The sequence below is a fragment of the Clarias gariepinus genome, chromosome 4 (assembly GCF_024256425.1).
Source record: "Clarias gariepinus isolate MV-2021 ecotype Netherlands chromosome 4, CGAR_prim_01v2, whole genome shotgun sequence".
NCBI lineage: Eukaryota > Metazoa > Chordata > Actinopteri > Siluriformes > Clariidae > Clarias > Clarias gariepinus.
Genome location: NC_071103.1, coordinates 6,947,036 through 6,969,233, shown reverse-complemented (window position 1 = coordinate 6,969,233; position 22,198 = coordinate 6,947,036). Strand labels below are relative to the sequence as shown.

General features: G+C 37.9%; 1 protein-coding gene across 2 annotated transcripts in view; it reads left to right on the top strand.

The window, feature by feature from the left end:
• The first annotated feature begins 960 nt into the window (after positions 1-960).
• Positions 961-22,198, top strand: part of enpp2 (ectonucleotide pyrophosphatase/phosphodiesterase 2) — a 28,636-nt gene continuing 7,398 nt past the window's right edge. Inside the window, exons 1-21 of one of the 2 annotated variants that reach the window (XM_053495324.1) lie at positions 961-1,081; positions 1,629-1,722; positions 4,644-4,799; positions 5,272-5,397; positions 6,018-6,078; positions 6,667-6,764; positions 7,510-7,589; positions 8,087-8,206; positions 11,308-11,363; positions 12,636-12,701; positions 13,169-13,241; positions 13,455-13,563; positions 13,984-14,109; positions 14,297-14,328; positions 14,436-14,563; positions 16,125-16,209; positions 16,289-16,376; positions 16,639-16,808; positions 18,568-18,613; positions 18,738-18,877; positions 21,379-21,514. In XM_053495324.1, the coding sequence (XP_053351299.1) occupies positions 1,064-1,081; positions 1,629-1,722; positions 4,644-4,799; positions 5,272-5,397; positions 6,018-6,078; positions 6,667-6,764; positions 7,510-7,589; positions 8,087-8,206; positions 11,308-11,363; positions 12,636-12,701; positions 13,169-13,241; positions 13,455-13,563; positions 13,984-14,109; positions 14,297-14,328; positions 14,436-14,563; positions 16,125-16,209; positions 16,289-16,376; positions 16,639-16,808; positions 18,568-18,613; positions 18,738-18,877; positions 21,379-21,514 (2,008 nt within the window). In that variant the 5' untranslated portion in view covers positions 961-1,063. Of the gene's footprint in view, positions 1,082-1,628; positions 1,723-4,643; positions 4,800-5,271; positions 5,398-6,017; positions 6,079-6,666; positions 6,765-7,509; positions 7,590-8,086; positions 8,207-11,307; positions 11,364-12,635; positions 12,702-13,168; positions 13,242-13,454; positions 13,564-13,983; positions 14,110-14,296; positions 14,329-14,435; positions 14,564-16,124; positions 16,210-16,288; positions 16,377-16,638; positions 16,809-18,477; positions 18,614-18,737; positions 18,878-21,378; positions 21,515-22,198 lie in introns of both variants that reach the window. The other variant, XM_053495323.1, reaches the window with a different exon arrangement.

The following is a 22,198-nucleotide window of genomic DNA, read 5'->3' as shown; positions in this document are numbered from 1 at the left end:
GGAATACTCTCTGCAGCTATCTTAGGTTTTGTTAATCTAGCCACTGTACAAAATAAGAAGCTGGGATTGTTTTGGTTTATTGCTATCATTTTGCTCAGATGCTCGACCCTAGCAGCTTTTAGAGCTTGTTTATAGCTGGAAATACTGTACTGTCTTTATATGCAATTCAAAAAACTTCTAATTTAGTTTTTTCCATCTTCACTTGAGGTCACGGGTTGCTTTTTTGAGGGCGTGCATATGACTATTGAACCATGGTGCAGGTGTATTTTTCTCTAATGGGGGCAACAGTGTCTATTGTGCTCGTAAAAATAGTGTCTATGCTGTAAGTCACTTCATTTAGATCAACTGCATTTAGGAGTCTAGTAAGAAGTTGAGACAGATCACTTGTGAATGAACTAAAATTTCGATGTTTTTTCCCCCGAGCCACTTAGTTATCACTTTTGCCTTATAGCAAGGTGCTCCATCATGCTGGAAAACAGCATTGTTGTGAGGTCACAGTACCAACCACTACGCCATCTTAGATGGCCTACTAACCACTTGGGCCGTTTTAAATATAATTATAAAAGATTTTTTTTTTTTTTACACAATATTCTATTTTTTTTTTTATAGCTGCCCTGTTACAGAGGTAACACTTTATTGGGGATTCCCAATAATATGACGATATTGCATAAGCTGCTCAGGTCTGCTGAATGATGCCAAAAGCGCATGTAACATTCTTGCACGATTTCAGAAGGCTAACACTAAGCGTTTTTATTCTCTATTTAACACATTTCTGTAAATTATTAATTCATTTATTTATTTAAATGCCGAAACGCATTTGTGCGCAGGCTCCACCCCTTATTTGTGACGCAACGCACGCGTTACTTTTCCCGCGTCCCTATTGGTCAGACTCGGGCTTTATTCCAATCGCGTTCCGTTCTGGCGATGTGAACACGCACTGTAGCCTGCGCATCTCAGCCGCGTGCGTCCTACCGAGGACACTAGGTGTGCGATAGGGAGCGTGTGGGGCACGGGGCACTGGGGCTCTGCGATCCTGCACTGGGGCAACAACGCACAGGGAAACATGGGCTCGCTTAAACTGGTACGGTAAGATCCAGATCTCTTTATTTCTCATGGAAGAGGTCTAATATGACTCCTTTCTCTTTCTCCATAATGTCGTTGTTAACTCTTCTGTTGCTGTCTTATGCATAGTGACGTCACTTGCGTAGTTTGTTATTTGTTTATATTTTATTTGGCATTAAGTTGATACATTTGAGAGGAAAAGGAAAGTTAGGAATGTTAGTTGCTCATATTGATTCCTTTCACTGTGTGTACTTTATTTATACACTAATAACCTACTGAATTAAAGCTTTTTGTGCGTTTGCTTTATTTCTGCTTTAGGAGTCATGTATGAATTAACAATAATTATTCATTTATTAAAGTATAAAGATCGAAGTATCTATCTATCTATCTATCCATCCATCTGTCTATGTTGTTATGCATGCAATGCATATTTTCTCCTCTCTGTGAGACATTGGAGATATCCTGTAGTCTGGAATAAAACCCCGAGCTCATTGAAAGAGTTTTTTTTTTCCATCAGGGTCAGCTGCCTGTGGGGTATCTATGACTTGTTTGTAAATGTCTTCTAGATGCTCTGTGCTGTCTCTCTCCTGTGCGCATCAAGAATTTGTCTGGCACTGGTCATACAACGCCCTGGAAAACTGGACTCATCCCGCCAGCAATGTGAGCCTTACTGTTCACTCCTTTTTACCATCATAGCCTAATCAAATATCCTATTCATCTGCTTTAAATTCAGCTGTTGATAAATGTGTGTTTAAGTTTATGGGAGCCGCCAAGACAAGTACAGAATGCTGGATAACCTTTACTCCCCGTAACAGTAAATGTATGTCAATTTTTTAAGTATTTAAAAAGATGATAATGTATATTTTCATGAGTGAGTTCTTGGTGTATTTCATTCAGGACAATACACGAATCTTGTCTTGCTAGCCCCTAACTATGATTGTCACGTATGCAAAGTTTTTTTTTTCTAAATATTGTTTTACTTGCTCCCTGTCTAATATTTATATGCGGTCCGGAATCAGGTTTCCTTCAGTGATCAAACATTACTGTGTATAGAGCATTAAGAAACCTTACTTATATTGTGATATTCACAAAGTTGAAAATTATTATGTAAAAAACTAGAGAAGTACATTTCCTGAAAAATGTGAGTGGTGCTTGCCATGGCAAAGCAGTGGAGTCATGCTAGAAACATGCATAATTGTTGCAAAACATTCTAATGATGTTGCTAGCAACATGCTAATCGGCTAAACATCATAAAACCAAGACCCTTGTCCGGTGTGTGCATGCAAGCCTCTTTCAAATGTGGTAAATTTGAGATTTCTATCAAATTCCTGCTCTGCACTAAAATCCATCAAAGTTGGTGTCAATGTTAAGTCTATCCGATATATTGAAGAGGTTAATTGTCCCCTGTGGGGTCAATTTACCGCCCACTCCTTTAAAAAGTCTTAATACCCCAATCCAGAATAGGCCTATAAACCAGATATGACACCTCTTTTAAGGGTGGACGATGGTATGATACGGTACTAGTTACGCGCCAAAGTCCGCATTACATGTCAATGGGGCACCTCTTGTGCCCCGGGGGTAAAACTTGTTTCTACCCTCAAGCAGGGGATATGTTCTGACACAGTTTGCAAACCTCTTTACATGTGGTAAATATGAGACGTCTACAAAATTTTTGTCAAAATGACCCCTTAGAAAAGTCATACAGATGGTACTCAAGCGGTAATCTGGTTTGACCGCCGCTCACCACCCCTCACGCACCCCATTCCAGAATAGGCCGCATGATTTGACACCTCATTCATGTGTCTACGACAAACTGTACGGGACTAGTTACACGCCAAACTTTTTTATGGAAAAAGAATAATAAACAGAAAGAAAAGAATAATAAGCCTGAGAGATAACAGTAGCAGTGCTTCACTTCACAAGCACCACTAATAAGAAAATTGTGTGTGTGTCAGGCTGCTGCTTTGTGCTCTATGAAACAAGGCTTAGTTCTAAAGTAAGCAGTCAGAGTGAAACATGCTGATTCTGCTGAGACAGTGTATAGCTAATTTTTTACAAGCAACATTGGTGTGTGTGTTTGTCAAGCATAAGTAAAGTTCAAGGACTAACTCCTACTGACTAACAAAGCACTGACACACTATCCATTATTGCTAAATTAACGAAAGAAAGCCTCACCATATCAATAATAACATGCTTTTATTTGTTGTATAACAAGACAATTTGAATCCTTTTGTTATAAGAGTTGGACTGTCCTCTGCACCAGTCTCTTTGACTGAGCTGTTATGGGAACAACAACTTTTAGAATGAGCATATTGAATTTATCACTTATGTTACAGTCACACATAAATATTCTGGTTCACACTGTAGTCCATTGCCTGATCAAAAAAATGTCCCACAGAGCACCTGAGGTCTAGGCTCATAACACTGCCTCCAGAGGCTTGTACAGAAGCCCCATGCACCATGCACTTTCCTTTTTTTATCTGATATGCCCATCGCTCTGGAATAGGGTCAATCTGGATTGATCAGACCACATGGCCATCATTCTTTGCTCCAGTGTCCACTGCATGCTTATGTAAAATGCTAGCATTCTGGAGTGCCTAGTATATTGCCATTCTACCTCTTAATCAGATGGTCACTTCCTTTTCTTGGTGAAGATGAGTGGGAATAACTGCTAGACTCTTTGGCGATAACCCTAGTTCCCAAACCTCATATGCCTGCTATTCGGCAATACCCAAATAACTTGTATAACAACATATTGCAATATAACAATATATTACAATAACTTTTTATCCGGACTATCAGTGCCATTGTGTGACATGCATGGAGACAAGGTGTGTTAAATTCATTAGTGCCAAAGAATTTCTTGTTTCTACATTTTGCCTTCCTTGTCACAAAACACACACACACACACACACACACACACACACACACACAAAAGGAGCCCTACTGCAAAATTTGATACATGTGTCTGGCAAACAGTTTTTGATTTGGCTTCTTGCACAGCAGTCAAATGCGCAGCCCCATGTAGCCAGCCAGACAGACAGAGCAGATGTGTTAGCTCCTTCGCAATACTTGTTCCAAAAGTTGATTGCTTTTCCCCCTGCATTTAAGTGCAGGCCATTTCTTTGGGGAGTGCCTAAACATTTGCTAGCACTGTGTGTGTGCCAGCTCTGACCTTAACATATTCCAGTTACATTCACATGAACAAATACTGTTTCTAGATTTCTAGTCTGTTGTAAATTTGGGTGATTTTCACTTTATTGTGTCATATGTCAATATTGAGAAGTATGGAGTAAGTGCCAGTTATTTTTTTTACCTTAAATCAATAGGCAGTAGATTAAAACAAGAAAGAAGGAAGAATTTTACAGGAGAAGAGATATCCATCATTAATTCAGTAGTTGAAATCAAGAAGCGACACTGGCAGTCATAGCCTGCTGTTTGAGTTTAACAAACTTTTAGTTACCAGGTCAGACAATTATTTACGGAGCTCTGCTTCAGAGATATCAAAGAAGTCAACTTGTGAAGCTAATGTTAACGCCTCTGCAAACATGCAAATGTTAATCTTCTCTTTCACGTCTCAGACCAGGCTGACACCGCATATGACAGCACCTCAGGATCGTGCAAAAACAGGTGCTTCGAGCTACAGGAGGTCCAGATACCCAACTGCCGCTGTGACAACCTCTGCAAAACCTACAGCAGCTGCTGTTCAGACTTTGACGAGCACTGTTTAAAGACAAGTGGGTTGCTCTCTTCTCTAAAGTCATGTATGCTGACCTTACAGATGTTAGAGTGATGTAAATTGGAAAGGTCATCCGTTAAGGATTTTGGGCAAGATCAACAAACTCCTTGATTAAAAATGCTAGAAAGTTGGACAAGGAAAATAAAATAGATGATCATATCAAATTAAGCTGTTCTGTTATTTTTGTTCAAATCCTGACGAGTCATGACAAGAACACCTAAAAATTTACCTAAATATCCAAAAAAGGAAAACATCTGGATGTAAACATATCCTTTTGTTTAAATATATTTATATGTTCTTACTTTTTGAATGAAATAAAAAATAAGGACCAACTCCCCTGAAAAAAGGTTTCTTTGTTTCTTAACTATGATCCAGTGCTGTTGTATTTACTCTGTGGTAATTAGAGGGCCATTTAGCCATGGCTGCTTTCCAGTAATCATGAGTTTTGTGATTGGTTCTGTGTCTATTAGAGGGAGGCTTTGAGTGCAGTAAGGAGCGATGTGGAGAGACTCGAAATGACCAGCACGCCTGCCACTGCTCAGAAGACTGCCTGGCTAAAGGAGACTGCTGTACAAACTACAAGACACTCTGTAAAGGTACTAAACCTGTGCCCTAGATTAATTATGCTATGTATATTGTTTATTTAATAAACAATATACATAGCATAATGTTTAAGTCATTAGAGGGTTGTTGACATCAAACGGGTCATTGCGCAGAAGCAAGTCATTGCGGGGAAGAGCAGAAAACAGTTGAGAGTAAAATCTCCCTTTACTGTATGTCTCTGTATAATCCCCTGTTACACTAATGCACTTATCATAGCATTGCACTTGGTTTGACTTAAATACCCCTCACAGATGGATTTATTAATACGGCCATGAACAAAGTAGATGTATATAATATCTTGGTGTCTAGGACTGGGATATTTGTAAAGATTTTAATCTTATATAAAAATTTAATTGTTTAATTTACCATTAACTGTATTTTTTTTATATAATCAATGCAACTGTATGACCAAGACAAAGCAATTTCCCTCTGGGATTAATAAAGTTCTTTGAGTCTTGAATCTTGAACCCAATCAACAGAAATCGGCTAAGCAAAATTTTTGCATTAGATTAACATTTGTTCTTGTTAATTCATACATCTGTAGAGTGTACTGTAACAGTATAGCATGTAATATTGAATCACCAGCGGTTAACAGTATTCACCTCTATTCTAGGTGATACTCCATGGTTGGAAGAAGATTGTGAGGAGATAAAAAGCCATGAGTGTCCTGCTGGGTGAGTGGACCACCTACTTTTTTTTATTTTTAACTCACTTCCGCTGGATTCACACTTTCGCTGGTCTACTTTTAGTAACCTTTCTATAATAAGCTTTTACATATCCAACACCTGGATGAGAGCATCCCTATGTCGAAAAATTATATATACTGGATAATGCTAATGCTAATCTTACTACTGTGATACCCTGTTCCTCTTCACAAAAGTAGATTCTGTTTTAGCCCTTTACCTCTAAAACGCTTGTAAACAAGGGTCTTTTCATGCTATTTTGCATATCTGTAGCATGCTAATGGCTTGTTAAGCCGATGCTGCAGGATCATGTGGCATCAGCCTGCGAAGTACATCTGGTTGACCAAACACCTGCAAATGAGCTCCTTTTGACTCAGGAGGTGTGAGGACTAATTGCATGCGTGACATGTTAAAAGTTGATTAGCATTTGACACTTCAGAAATAAGACAAGAACCTTTAGTACATATTAGCGCAAAGCTTTCCCCTAAGTGCATATCAATTCAGTGCTACATATTAATATAAATTTCAGAAAGTTCATCAAGTTCAACATCTCAAAATGTCTTATCTCTTTTTTTTTAGGTTTGTTCGTCCACCGCTCATCATGCTCTCTGTTGATGGCTTTAGAGCCTCTTACATGAAAAAGGGCAACATGGTGATTCCCAACATAGAAAAACTGAGTATGACAAATTCTCTGTTATAATGCAACATGTAGGAGAGGGATTCGAGTCAAAACAGAACTTGTGATGAAGTTCTTCATGAATGAAGTAGTACAACTAATTGAAATTAACAGAACATATCATGCACAGTACAGCAATGAGTATCTTAGCTGCAGTAAAACATGTATAGTGCAAATGTTTTAAAGAAGGTCATATGTCCATGAATGACGATCCCGGCCATGATGGCTCAGAGCCACAGCAGTTGTTTTCATCAACCTTCAGTCAGTGTAATACCTGATCCTTGAAACCCGATGGTGGGGACTGTCTATGGGAGCTGTACACATGATCGTTCACCAACACCAGTTTGCACATTACAGGAAATCGACTGTGAGGTAATGCCACATCCCTTGTACAGGCCTTGTCCTTACACCAAGCCATTTTCACATTTTTGTGCCATTTAAGTAGTTCCTGGGAGGGAAGTGTTTTAGACATAATGCAGGCCATTATGGCACTGGCATACTGAGAAAACTTTCCACCTTGATGATATCCAAGCCCTAGTGAAACACTGGGATAAGTGCACGAGTGTAGCTGGGAATTATATAGGGAAACAAAGGAATAAAGGGAGTATTTACTTGTTATTCTAAACAATACACAGTCCTGGTTTGACTCGAACACCACTCATACTCTACGTTATAATGCACGAACCAATGTTGCTGGCTGGTTTTGAAGTCTGATTTTCTCCTCATACTGATGCTTTTACTTGTAGGAACATGTGGCACACACGCACCGTACATGAGACCCATCTACCCAACGAAAACCTATCCAAACCTATATACAATTGCCACGGTATACATCATTTTTATTTTTTGCACGTTATTATTGTTGTCTTTTGTAGCTTTTGTTATAATTAATGGGTAGGCATGAGACAATACATTATAACCACAATATGAGATACATCCTGATACAAGCTTCACAAGATGATATTGACACAATAAAAAATAAAAGTTTTATTTTGTAATGGAAACTAATCACAGCAATATCAATACATTGTTTAGAAAAACAAGAACTTTTGGTAAATAAAAGATATTTTGATATTTAAATTTAAAATATTTTAAAGATTTAACCAAATGGCATGTTGTTTGCGTACACACCTGAAAAGACTTAATATGACGTTGTATATAGGATCTTAAAAAGCAAAGACCCTTGCTTTTAAAAGCAAGCACTATCCAGAGTAAGTCTTTTTGTTTTGTAATTATCAAAAGAATATTGTATAACTTTTTTGATTCATTGATAGAAGTGTAATTACCTACTGGTATGGTGATTTCAGAGCATTTTCTTTGTAGGGACTTTACCCTGAGTCACATGGCATCGTGGGTAATAGCATGTATGACCCCATTTTTGATGCGATGTTCACCCTGCGAGGGAAAGAAAAGCTTAACCATCGCTGGTGGGGAGGACAGCCTGTGAGTCCATACTCTTCTCTACATTTCATTAACATGATCAAAGCCTAATTTTTAATGAATTTATTAAAATGTTTGAGCGTATAATCACTGACATGGTTTTCGGCTATCGAATTTATATGTATGGAGTATTTAAATATTCAATATTATACCTACTAGTAATGAGGAACATTCTGTTAAGATTGAGTACACTGTCAGGAAGCTGATAATGTAATCGTTTGTGTGTTGACCTTTACCAGATGCGAGCGTTGGACTTGCTGCTTAGTTTTTGTTTTGTTTTTTGAAGTTCAAAAGGACTTTGGCATTGAACACCGCACAGAACTTCCTGTACGATATCCATGTGGAGAGTTTTTTTTTTTCTCTAATACAAAGCAAAATCCCTAGTGTTGAATTAAGACCCAGACTGGTAATTTATCACCATACAGTGCTTATACGTCCAGTTTTAACGTTTTTTGAAAGTGTTAAAATATAACACACACACACTTAAATCCCTTTCTATTATAACGGTTTATTTACGCAAATGAAGTCCAGTAATAGACAGAATTAAAAATGTTTTAGTTTATATTCATTAACATAGTCCAAAGTTTTCTGTTAGTAAACATTTAATATTTATGGAAGAGATCGTCAGTGTAGGGACTTTGTGTAAGTCAATAAGTTTCCTGAGATTATTTTTATAGCAGTTACAGTCAGCAGTTTAATTACACTCATTATTGAATAATAATTGGCTTTTAGTGATTTGTAAGTTTTTTTCTGTGGCAGAATGATTAAATAATCTATATCCTCAATAGAAGAAAATTCGAAGAATTTAAAGGTTGATTTTAATTTGGTTTTCCGATATTAGCACAAAGTCAAAATTATACATACAGCGTCAATTCAGTTTTAATTCAGTCTTGCTGAAAGTTTGGAGCTATATTTTTATTTGCCACGCCTTTCAGCTTCTGGTTGGTGATCATGATTGAGTACACCTGGTAGCATCTCGGGATGAAAAAGGGATTGTTTGACAGCACTTAGTGGATTGTCCAACACACAGTTCAACTGGAAAGTTCAAGAAGCTCAGTGCAGATCTGAGAAAGAGATTGATAGAAAGTGAGGATTGTCACTTGGCTCAATTTCTAAACAACTTGAGTCCAAACTCATTTCAAACTCAGTTTAAGTGTACATACAGTAAGTTATTTGGAGATGTAGCCGCTTCACCAGGGTCTGGAAAAAGATCCACACTGCTGAGACACAACAGAGAGGTAATTAGTTCACCTAGTCAAGAACAAGCCAGGAACCACCACAGAGCAGGCCTGGCATCAACTGGTGGCTGCAGAAACACCAGTATCACTAAGCCAGTTTTATATCGCCATGGTCCTAAAGGCTGCTGTCCAAGAAAAGGGTATATTAGGAGTAAAGGTAAGGCGTTTAACCCCAAGAACACTATACTAACTGTTAACTGTGGTGGTGGTAGCATCATGCGTTGGGGCTGTTTTGCTGCCAATGGAACTGGTTCATTGCACAAAGTGGATTAAATTATGTAAAATAATTATTCAACATAACCTCAAATCATGAGTTAAAAATGAAATTGAGTGTTCAAGGACCATGAACCCAAACACACATTAGAGCTTGTGAGTGAGCTTGTGAGTGAGCTTTTGGAGCCTCGTCTAATTGAAAATTTGTGAACCAGGCTTAAAAGTCAGGTCCGCGACTCTCATGAAGACCTTCCCAGGAAGGCAAGACCCAAACCCGCCTCTGCTGAAGAGGAGAAATTCAGCCTCAGATATCACCAATTAACAACCAGCACCTCAGATTAGAGCCGTTATGAGGCTTTACAGAGCAGACACAGTATCAGACACATCTCAATATCAACTATTTAAAGGAAATTATTGCATATTTTGAAGCCTTCAGCATTGTTTTACAGTGTAGAAAGAAAGAAAAATAAGGAAAGACCATGGGATTAGAAGGTGTGTCCAGACTTTTGACTGGTAGTATAATTTTGACTTTGTATCGAATTCAGTAAACCACAAATAAATGAAAACTTATGTGTTAAATGGTTAGTGTTTGCCTTCTTTAAACATGTATATTGGAAAATCATTCTTCCCCAGAAAAGTGCAATATTGCTATGACATTCATGTTCATGATAAGTCTGTGTACATTTCCTCATCAGGATCTCCCTTTTTCCTGTTCGAAATTAAATAAAATAAAAACAAGGCAGTTCGTAATGTTATGCAGAAACTTCTTCCACTATCTGGTGTCCACACAGAATGCATGAGTGTCTAATTTTTAATTTAGCTATGATTTTGAGCACATTTCCTCACATTTCCTTGAAATTAGTTCCTGTCAATGCCACTGAACATCAGGTCAGCTGTATTAATGTCTCTACTGAGTACTTACCCTTCCAAGAGAAAAGGAAAGCATCTTTATCTGGAGGACATTAGCTCAACAGTCAGGTCTGATCTGGGTTTTCACTTTTGCTACAAACCATAGTGTTAAGTGCAACAGCGTCACGGGATGCCAGCTATAAATGTGTAACACATGGAGGTCTTTTGGGTTCTGCACTATGCTGACAGTGGTTAGCCAACTCCATCTCTGGTCCTCATTAGTGGCTCTCAGCTTTAGTAACATGTTTTCTTCTGCACATTTTGCAGCTGGAAAAAATAGGACGTATTGTTTTCACCAGCAGCAAGGGTGGTTGCTATTAAAGTCACCCTGTGGGGTTTAAAAGTCTCTCTATTACAGGTTAATTGTATATATTTACAGAGCATGTAGTTTGAAAGAAAACTAAGCTGTTCATAGTTCATAGCAATTTCAGTGCCACTAATAATAAAACGTATATGCAAATGCTATACAAGTAGTTTGAAACTTAGTAAGATATTTATGCCATGAAGGATTTTAGAACTTAGTTCTTATCTACAACCATAAGCAACATGTTATTATTGAAATGTCAAGACTCAATTGTTATACAGTAGTTTACATAAGACCTATTTTAAGTGTTATCTGGGAAATTTCTCCATAGAAATTAGAATTATATTTTTGTAAAAACACTTGAGTAATTTAGAGTAACTGAATCCACTTTGTTCTTCTAAAACTTCAAAATCACTTGGATTCCCATTTTTTCTCTCCAGATCTGGATAACTGCTGTGAAACAGGGGGTAAAGGCTGGAACTTTCTTCTGGCCTGTGTAAGTGTGAATGTTTCTGTGTGAGTTCCTTTGTAACATTATCCCCATCCTAGACCAATGCATATCCAGCAAATATATCCGACACCAGTGTTTTCCTTTTCCCACAAGTCTCGTGGAAAAGCCAAACAAAAAGCCTTAACCACACCATGGATATTTTCGAAATCACATGCCAGACAAACCCCCTAGCTCGCATTAATCACATTCGCACACAGAGGCCTGTTAGACTAGAGTCTTGTTTCCTTCCACATGAATAAACATGGGCTGCTTGGTGTTATGCATGACTGACGGAAAAGACCCCTCTAGTGTACTGGTAGCAATTTGTGCAAAAATGGCTTATATGCACAAAGCATAGCAATTGTGGATTCTGACTTTTTAGCTCTTTATTTTAAGAGTGCCATTCAAGTGCCATTTTAGGTGGAAATAAATCATGCTATGATATGTGTGTTAAAGCCAAGGCAGCTGAGGTTATGAGGCTATGTAGAATGGATTATCCTATATGATATCCTATATATCCTATATAAAAGTGCAAAAGTCTTAGGTACCATATTATCTGTAGTACAAATCTTATTCTATATGTTTTTCATGTCTGCATTATTATGTACAAAACCATTTACTACTTCCAAACATCCCTTAAAAATTAATAAGCATTACAAAAGAATATTTGCATGCCTGTAAAGAATGCAACATACAGTATCACATACCATACCTGTTTTTAAACAAACAAAAGGAAACCCTAATTTGCGCTCCTAGTTTTTGCATCAAGATAAAAAGGAGTGATGTGACAAAGTTACCAGGAGAACAGGGACATATTGTCCAGAACACTTAGTAAATATAAGTTATATAACAGCTGTTTTATTACAAAATGTAACTGCACAAATCTGTACCCAACACTACTGATTATTTTCAAGCAAAGAGTAGATATTTACTGTGTTTATTTTATAACACTTAGTGCTTTTTATAGAAGTTTCTTATATGTAGAAATGCTTTCAAAAGCATATTTTCTTACGCCATTCTTTTATATGTTTCCAAGAAACACAGAACTGTAAATAAAACAGCTGTTATGTTTTACTGAGTGTGCTGGAGAATGAGTTCTTCCAATTTTGTAACATTCGTTCCTGTTTATTTTTTTACAAACCCAGGAGCCTAGATTAGTTTTTACTTTTTTTTGTTCATTTCTATCTGAAAACTGGTCTGTCATGTAATATGTTGCTTTCTTTACAGGCATGCAAATATTCTTCTGTAATGTTATATATATTGTTTGTGTGTTTGCAGAGGAATTCCACTGGAAAGGAGAGTGTTGACCATGCTGCAGTGGCTTCACCTTCCTGACGCAGAGAGGTCAGTACACTCCTATAGTCTGAACACCTGGAGAAGTGACTTTGTGTAATAGTGTAATAACAACACCAGCACGCAGAACAGTATGTCTCTTTGGCTGTTCCACCATAAGGCTTCAGTAACTAAAGTGAAATCACATTGCAATCAAAATGTGCTCGCCCTATCATCCGGAGATCGCTGGTTCGGTTCCCGGGTGATGCTGTAACCTCTCGCTGTAAACTTTAGAGGGTACTAAGTGCTTCCAATCAGGGGCGCCTGTCAGGTCACGCGAGCGGAGGGGGCAGATAGCGCTGTCCCCTGAGTGTGTTACGCGGCCCCCAACGGTGCGTGAGCGAGCAGTTTGAAAAGATGCGGTCGGTTTCCTCCCAACCACCATTTTTTACATATCTGGAAATATTTGTACTTTTCTCCAGGGCTGTTTACCTTCTTGTTTTGAATGAATGCTCACAGGCGAGTTGGTGTGTTCACAGGCCCTATGTTTATGCCATGCACTCTGAGCAAATGGACGCATACGGCCACAAACTCGGACCTGAGAACTCTGAGGTAAGTGCAGCTTGCAAGAAAACATAAGCCTTTAACCGTGTCATAAGCACACAGACATGAAAACATGAGTATTTCTCTTTCAAACATGCACTTTCAAACGAGAATTTAGTATACACAAACACAAATTCATAGTGAGCAGCTGCTAAGCTCTTGTATTTTAAAAGTAAATTGTTTAAAATATTTCCTTCTGTATATTATATATTATGTTTACAGATGAGTAACTCATTGAAGGAGTATGATAAGGTGGCTGGGCAGCTGATGGATGGCCTGAAACAGATGAATCTCCATCGATGTGTCAATATCATTATGGTTGGAGATCATGGTAACCTCTGTATAATTGTATAATGTATAATTGTCAAAGGTGAAACATAGTTAATGTTAATAGAGGTCTAAGGAGGAGGAGTTATTGCATAGTACATGTTTTTTATTAGTATTACCAAAATCTCCATATTACGTTAGCAGTGTGGCCACGCACCCCCAGGGTTGATGGTGCTATCCTGGCCGGGTCTGTGTGTGTAGTTCACATGTTCTCCCCATGCTTCTCCAACAGTCCAAAGACATGCAGATATGGTTATTTAGCGTTCCCAAATTGCATGTAGTGCGTGCGTGCATGTCTGCGTGTGCTCTGTGATGGATTGGTACACTAACTCTTCTGGGATAGACTTTAGGATAGACCCTAGGCCACCGTGAACCTGTGTATGTTGTATGAAGTAGGTAACTGAACTGTATTCTGTTTTTTTAGGGATGGAGGAAGCTCACTGTGACCGTACAGAGTTTCTCAGCTCTTACATGTCCAACACTGATGACATTATTCTGGTTCCCGGCTCTCTCGGAAGAATCCGAGCTCGAAATCCCAACAACTCGAAATGTAAGAAAGCTGGGAGAAATTTTATTGATGCTATGAAAACATCACAGGCTGTATGTTAGGCTGTGCAGAATTGCTAAAATGTTGCAGTGTCAGTCTAGCTAGGTGGAGTAGTTGGAGAAGTTATGGTATAAAGCACTCGTGTTTTCTGACACTGAAACAGTATTAAGTCTATTTTCTCTATTTCTAGATGATCCAAAAGCAGTAGTGGCAAACCTTACAGTGAGTACACTCACTCATATAATTATGCACTGTCTATTTTTCAACTCCTATCCTATTCAAGTGCAAACTAGGCTTTGTAACTCTGCTGGCTATGACTCCTGTTATAGTGTAAGAAGCCAGACCAGCACTTCAAGCCGTACCTAAAACAGCATCTTCCCAAACGCCTCCACTATGCCAACAACCGCCGCATTGAGGAGATTCATCTGATGGTGGAAAGAAAATGGCATGTAGCAAGGTAAATAGAGATATTTGCGATATAGATAGTATATTATATATACACTTCTATAATGGTCAATCATGATACATCAGTAGATTTACTCTAACACAGATAGGATCATACAACACTGCTTCTAGAGGCTTGCACATGCACGTGTTCTTCCAGGGTCAGTCTGGACTCCTCAGAACACATGACCTTTTTCCATTGCTCCACCCGGAACACTTTTTTTCCTAATTAGCCTCACAGTGTTTTTCTTATAACCACACTGTCCCGATCCTGTTTGATGTCATTACATTATGCATTACTTTCACTATTGAACATAGCTGTGATTTCTCCTGTTGATTTTTTACAATGCCACTTCACTAAGTGTTTAAGTGATTTCTATTTCTATTTTTTTTCCGAACACATATTTTTCTGCAGTTAACAGCTCAGCTCCATGCTGCCAGGTTTCAATAAGGTGTTAGACAGTTCTTAATCAAATTCTAGTAATTTTTTTTTTACCTTTTTTAATTATTTTACCTGAAAGCTTGCCATCTTGGATAACATGAAGACCATAAATAAGAGTTTTAGACTTTGTTAATTGTTAAACTTATTCTCAGCTATTGACATTGTTATAACAATGTCAACAGAACTGTTAGCATGTGGAAAGCTGAATAATTATATAAATGCATGAAATTATAAAGTAACAATACAGAAATAAAATTAATAATAAAAATGTCCAGTATTTGTTTTCATCTTTTTTTTTTTTTTTTTTGTTTTCCAAACTTCATAGTTTGCTATGTTGCATTACTGATTTATGTCTTATTTCTGTCTAAGCTCCAGTTTGCTTGATTAGCTAGAGAAAAAAAAATTCTAAAAGGACTCTAATAAAGCATGTTCCTTAAATTACGTGATCTATCCAAGCCAGTGCTCTGAAAGTTTTTTCAATAGCTTTTAGTCCTGCACTCAACATTCAAAACCCATCAACATGCCTTACCAGCCCACACTGGAAAGCCACAATTCCTAAAGCAAACCCATGAGGTCATTCCCAGCACTAGTGGCATCCTCTGAAAACATTCCATAAAGGAGATGGAGGTGAAGACTTATGGTGGGGTCTCCCTGTGCCGTTTGCCTTGGCTGGCAATCAGTGCTTAACTGAAAAGGTTCTTTCATACCGACCAGTTGAGATACAGACCTGTCTAATCGGTGGCACCAGAGCCGTTTTTCTCAGGACAGTTTCTCTGCTGTTGGAGGCAGCAGCATGAAGCAGGCTTTTAAATCTTCTGCTTGAATGAAATAAGCTAAAGCAGAATGCTGGTGTATGTTCACCCATCTGGCTGCAGTCTGATTTATGCTTACTGCTTGAGGAGGACCACAGGTTTGCTGTAATAATATTTAATAGAAGTCATTATCAGCAGTCATGAAAAATACTTTAGGTTTCTGTTGCGTATGAACAGTAAAGCTAGAGATTCATTAGGATGCTTATGTGTCTCTTCATATAAACATGTATATTTGAGATGAGTATGCAGTGTGACCCATGAACAACATAGGTGTAGAATGCTGGAGGGTGTAATTGAACGGTTCACTTTGTTTGCCACAGAAAGCCTCCTGAAGTGAAAAAGCCTTTGGGCAAGTGTGGCTTCTCAGGTGACCACGGATATGATAACAAGATCAACAGCATGCAGGTACGGACACGTGGTCTCGCACTGGCTTTAGAACAGAGCTGTGCAAGAGTTTCTCATCTATTTGATTCTCTCTTTTTAGACCATTTTCCTTGGATATGGACCAATGTTTAAATTCAAGACCAAGATACCACCATTCGAAAATATCGAGCTGTACAACATTATGTGTGGTACGACTCTTCATGCACTTCAGCAAATTCACATTTTTCACAGAATTTAAATCTCGTGAATTGTAAGCCACGTGTAGCTAATATACTGATTTCTGTTAACATGATTATGCTGGAGCATACACCTAAATGTTATATAATCACTTATAGACAGAATATCTCATATCACGTAGCCACATTAGCAGAACACAATGCTATATAGAAACAGCAGCTACATGTTGTGTGAATTACAATCCTAAAACTCACTCACGCCTATCATTTTTAGATCTCCTTGGGTTAAAGCCTGTGCCCAACAATGGGACCCACGGTAGCCTGAACCACCTACTGAGAAATCCTGTCCACAAACCTAGCATGCCTGAAGAAGTGTCCAAACCAACCCCGTCTGGGCCAGGCACTGACGTAACGGATGACCTGGGCTGCACCTGTGATGAAAAAGTCAGTAACAAAGCATGTTCAGGGCCTCATCATAAATTTTTCACTGATTAGAATCATGAAGTTGAATCTGAGTATTTACTGAAGTATAGACTGTTCGCCATAATGATGTAAACCAGTTCGAATCTGCATTTTTCCAGTTGCCTAATTACAGCCATTTATAAAAAAAAATCTTTCTACATGTGATTAGCGGAGCTTGGGGGAAATGGATTCCATTACCTATCGCAATTCTTTGATGTGCTAGTTTATGTATCGCCACATTGGATCCAAAATTGTGTTTTTCAACGAGTTATTAAATTTATAATAGAGATGCATGTTAGAAGACTTTCTAACGACGATGGTGCTGAGGGAAAACTCCCTGAAAAGGCAATAGGAAGAAACCTTGAGAGGAACCAGACTGAACAGGGAACCCATCCTCATTTGGGTGATAACGGACAGCAGGAAATGTTAATGCCGTTATAAAGCTGCTGAATAAGGCTGAGGTTTCAAGTTATGACCACTTTTTTTAAGGTTCTAGGTCTTAAAATTGTAAAAAAATAAATAAATAAATAAAAAACGGAAAAGAGTAATATCGTATTGCCATATTTATAAAATTGTGATACTTTACAGAATTGCAATACAAGTCGAATCGGCACCTGGTTATTGTGATAACTGGTCATGGCATGATTCCCATCACTAGTAATTAGTTTTGTTTTGTATTAATGTGTATCTTAGTGACATGGATGGCAAGTGGAAACATTTATATTTTCTGTGCTGTTTTCTGCCTTTGTTTTCCTTTTCCTGTATTTCTACAAGATGTTGCACTGTAAACCTGCAAGGTAAATGATATTAACCCTTGTGTTCTGTTTCAGTCTAAAAAAATGTTCAGAACGTGCAGAAGTGCTATAATTTACTGCTTTAGACAGTGTAAAAGCTTATCTTAATGAATCTAAACATGTTCTTCGAGGGGCATTCAAGTTAAACCGGGACTTTAACTTATTGTGAATTAAGGTGTAAAACCGGTTGACATTTACAGACGACTTCAAACACAGTACGCTGATGAAACTCTTAGGTGCAGTAAAACATTTAAATGGTGCAAATGTTTTAGAAAAAGCTGTACATGTCTGTGAATAAGGATCCTGGCAGAGGTGATGTGGAACCCAAGGCATTCGTTTCCATGAACATTCAGTGAGTGGACTGTCTGATCCTCGAAAATAGACAGATTTCAGCAACTTGACTCACTCAAAGTCATTGTCATATGTTTGGACAGTATGATCATGTACTGAGAAAATTTGGAATAACGCTGGGATAACTGCATTAGTGTAGCAGGGGATTATATAGAGAAATAAAGGGAGTTCTCTTATTTCTGTTATTCTGTGCAATCAAAAATCACCGTGCTCCATGAACGCCTCTCGTATATTACAGAGATGATTAGGATAGGTTTAAGTGAGGAATCTCTTGGGTCTTCAGGTGCTCTTTCCATATGTATTATTTATATCGGTCATAACAGAGATGCTAGACTTTGCAGTTGATTCTAAAAATTTTAAGTGGATCTGGAGCAAATCTATCTTCTAATCATGAATAGAACACAGGGGTTAAAAAGAAACAACAAGCAGAATAATGTTGTCTTCCTCCAAACAGTGATTTTGTTTAGACCCTCTTGCTAGAGATTTTCACCTTTAATCTTTTGCAGTTTCGTTCAAAAAGTAGGGGGCAGAGGGCTTTGAAAGTGGCCTTGGTAAGAGCCTATAACCTGGAGTCACTGTGGCTCTGTCTCTTACAGAACAAAGTGGAGGAACTCAATCAGCGACTGAGACAAGTTATCGATGGTAATGACACATGTCTGTTTGACTAAATACATAGATTAAACTTTTCTTAGACTCAGATTAGGACTACACTTTTAAAACTAGTAATGATAGCTTAATATAGCTATTTCTCTTTGTCATTTTACAGACAGCAAGAATCTTCCTTATGGTCGACCAGCAGTCTTGTTCCACACCAAGTACAGCATTTTGCACCACAGTGACTACATCAGTGGCTATAGTGAAGCACTTGCCATGCCTCTATGGACTTCCTACACAGTCTCTAAACAGGTACAGTTGTCTCGTACTGAAGTGAATACAGGGCTGTCCCAGGTTTAGTGAGGGACCGGAGATGGATATCAGACCCTTGGCCTTTTTTAAAAACTATTATCTGTATTATTTTGAACAACATCCAAATGCACAATGTGGCATTAGGATGCGCTACTAATGCTGACGGTGTATTTGCACTTTATTTATAGGTGCAATTATGTTTTATAAGATGCAGGTTGTACGTTTGAGCAAGTAGCATTGGTTGACATTTACATTTTTTTTAAGATTTAAGCACGTGATGTAGCACAATCAGAGCTCCAGGCAAGCTCTTAATCCCAAAATGGCTCTCAATATTTAGAAATCATTATTGATTATTTAATTTTATTATTTTATTCATTATTATTATCTGATAATGAAGACTGAATACTAACTAAGTCTGTCCGGGAGTGAACAAAGTCAGAGAATTTGGTTTGGCCATGTACTTTTCTTTAGTTGGGTTTCTAGATGAGCTACGTTACGGGTAGCTGGTTAGTTAGAACGGCACTGGATACGTTTTTAAAGCTACTAAGAAGAAAAAAGGCAAAAAGAAATTCTTAATGTCACTAAAATAAATGTAACACGGATGAGAAAATACTGGCAAAATTAAGCATTAAATTACAAAATTATAAAATTCATAGCTAATCTCTCAGTGATGACTTTGTTGGATTCTTGTTTTTCACTTTATCAAGTGCTTTATTAATGTCCCATAATCAAACTAATTTGTGCTTTATATTGTGTGAAAAGAACTCTGAAAGGATCTTTTTTTAAGATGTAAACGTTGTTTGATATCTTACCCAGCTATCTTCAATATCATTAGTACCGTTGCAGTACTGTTGTACTTTACAGCCTTATTTAGATGCTTTATCAGTCTAAGATGAAAAAAAAACATGAGCTTTAAAAACGTTGACGGTCATTATTTTTGGTTGCCATATACAGTACCTTGAAATTGGTCTTAGATTTCTGGTGATGATTATGTTGCTTAGAAAACTCTGCAGTTTACAGTAACTTCTTCAAAGTGAATATTCTGTACCTGCATATACTTTGTATGTGCTCTTCGTTTGTGATTCACTAACTGCTTCAGACACCAGTGCCCTGAAATTTCAATTCACTTACCTGTCAGATAATGCATTTTAACATCTGTGATTTCTTTCTGTTTCACTCCTGTTCCAAACACCTTGGATAGCTTTAAATGCATATAAGATTCTGCCCCCTAATCCCCGCTTTGTGAAAGGGGATTTTTTCATCTCCCCGATTTTTTGCCATTATATTTAGTCATATCCAGGTCCCATCCGTCATTGGTGTGTTCCTCCATCAAGACTACTACTACCAGTCAGGTAGGGCCAAAGACCCTCACGTTTTCTCCGAGTCACCCGACGTGCGCTATAGGACAGCGCTATCCACTTGCGTAAGCTCATAGATGCCCATGACTAGCTGTAGACCTATTATTGATACGAGAGCGAAAGTACCTCTCATTCCTCCACTCAGAGAGAGCTTTGCCATTCAACTCTCTCTAGGCACCCTGCTGCGAGAGGTTACAGCATCACCCGGGAATCAAACTAGCGAGAGTCTCCAGAGTCTCCCAGAATGAGGCATTTTCTATTTTTCTGTCAGTTCCCCATTTTTAGGAATTGCTAAAATAATAATAATAGGGCAACAAACAAGTTTTTTTTATTTATTTATTTATTGCACCAACAGATCTGTTGTCTATAGATTTAATTAGGAGTGTTAATGACCTCATTAATATTAATGTGTTTAGCAAGCTAGAAGTACAAATAACCCTCTTTATCTTGTTACAACATTGGGGGCTGAGATACAAGCTCCATATCAGTAGCCGTTAGTGGTTCACACAGGCAAGTAGACACAGTTTCTGTGGGTTTTTTTTTTCTGCTGATTCCGCAAAATGACTAGCCTCAGTTTCAGCTTTCATTTTTAAGTTACATTTTGCATAGATCCAATTGTAAGCCTCCATCTTGAATTGAATTCAACCCTAAACTGTCTCTAGGTGAGAATGCAGTCTGTTGTGGTGTTTTTAATCCAAATGAAGCAGAGAATTTTTTTTTTTTTAAATCCAAGAAAGAAAACAATGTAGGAACACATCCACACTGGACTCGTGAAAGAATGGCTAGAATGCAAATTATGTGAAACAACTCCACTTTAAACACAGCAGCAAAGCAGTTTTACAGATTTACAACAGATCAAGAACTTATGTGTGAACTCCAGATACGTACAAAATAGAGGATTTCTAACCATATTGAATGTGTGAGAGATAACACAAGGGAAGAACCTTAAAAGAAGCCACACTCAAACGGGAGCTCAGATTATGTGGTTATCCATTTTTTGTGTCAATTTTTTTACATGCTATTTTAAATATGGCATAAAACAGATGAATTAAAACATGTTTCACATTCCTGCATTTGATTTTGATGAACATATATCCTTTTTTAGTGTCTGTCAACTTGACTGTCAAATGAACAAACTTTCAGGTTGACGTTACCGCTCTGCCTGAAGCTCTGAATACGTGTGTGAGACCTGATGCCAGAGTGTCTCCAGCCTCCAGCCAGTCCTGCAGCGGCTACCGAGCGGACAAACAGATCTCCTACGCGTTTCTCTACCCACCTCGTGAGTCACACCAGACTAAACAAACTGAATGAATGACTCAATGAATGACTCTTTGTTTATTTTAACTGATATAATGATATACAATATTTTGGATATTAAATGTTAAATAATATTTCTTAACATAATAGCAGCAAGATAAAATGTAAATATAAATATAATATTTTGAGTCTGTCTAGCTGGAAAAAAAAATGAAGTAATTTTTAATACATATTTCATTATTAATTAGATTTAATCACAGCAAAGTTTACATGTGAAAATGACTCTTTCACTCTTTTTGAGTCCTGGAATATGTCTGTGCCGTCAGGGCAGCAAAATAAAATGGTTGGGATAACCTGTGTTATCCGGTATATAGTATGGGATTCAGTGCATTCAGGTCATCTGCTAACTTTGTTATTGCCACATAACATTACTGAGTCTAGACCTGAGCAACTGAAGCCAAACCCCAGATCATAACACTGCCTCCAGAGGCCTGTACAGTGGCCACTATGCATGAAGGGTGCATCATTTCATGCACTTCCCATCTTACTCTGACACTCATCACTCTAAAAATGTGGTCAATCTGAGCTCATCATCCCACAAGCCACTTAATAATATAGTTAGCTGTAAAGCTCTACTGACCATGACTGAAATCAGTGCATATGCAGTTAAATATTTTTTTATTTGCTCAGTTTGGTCTTTGTGTCA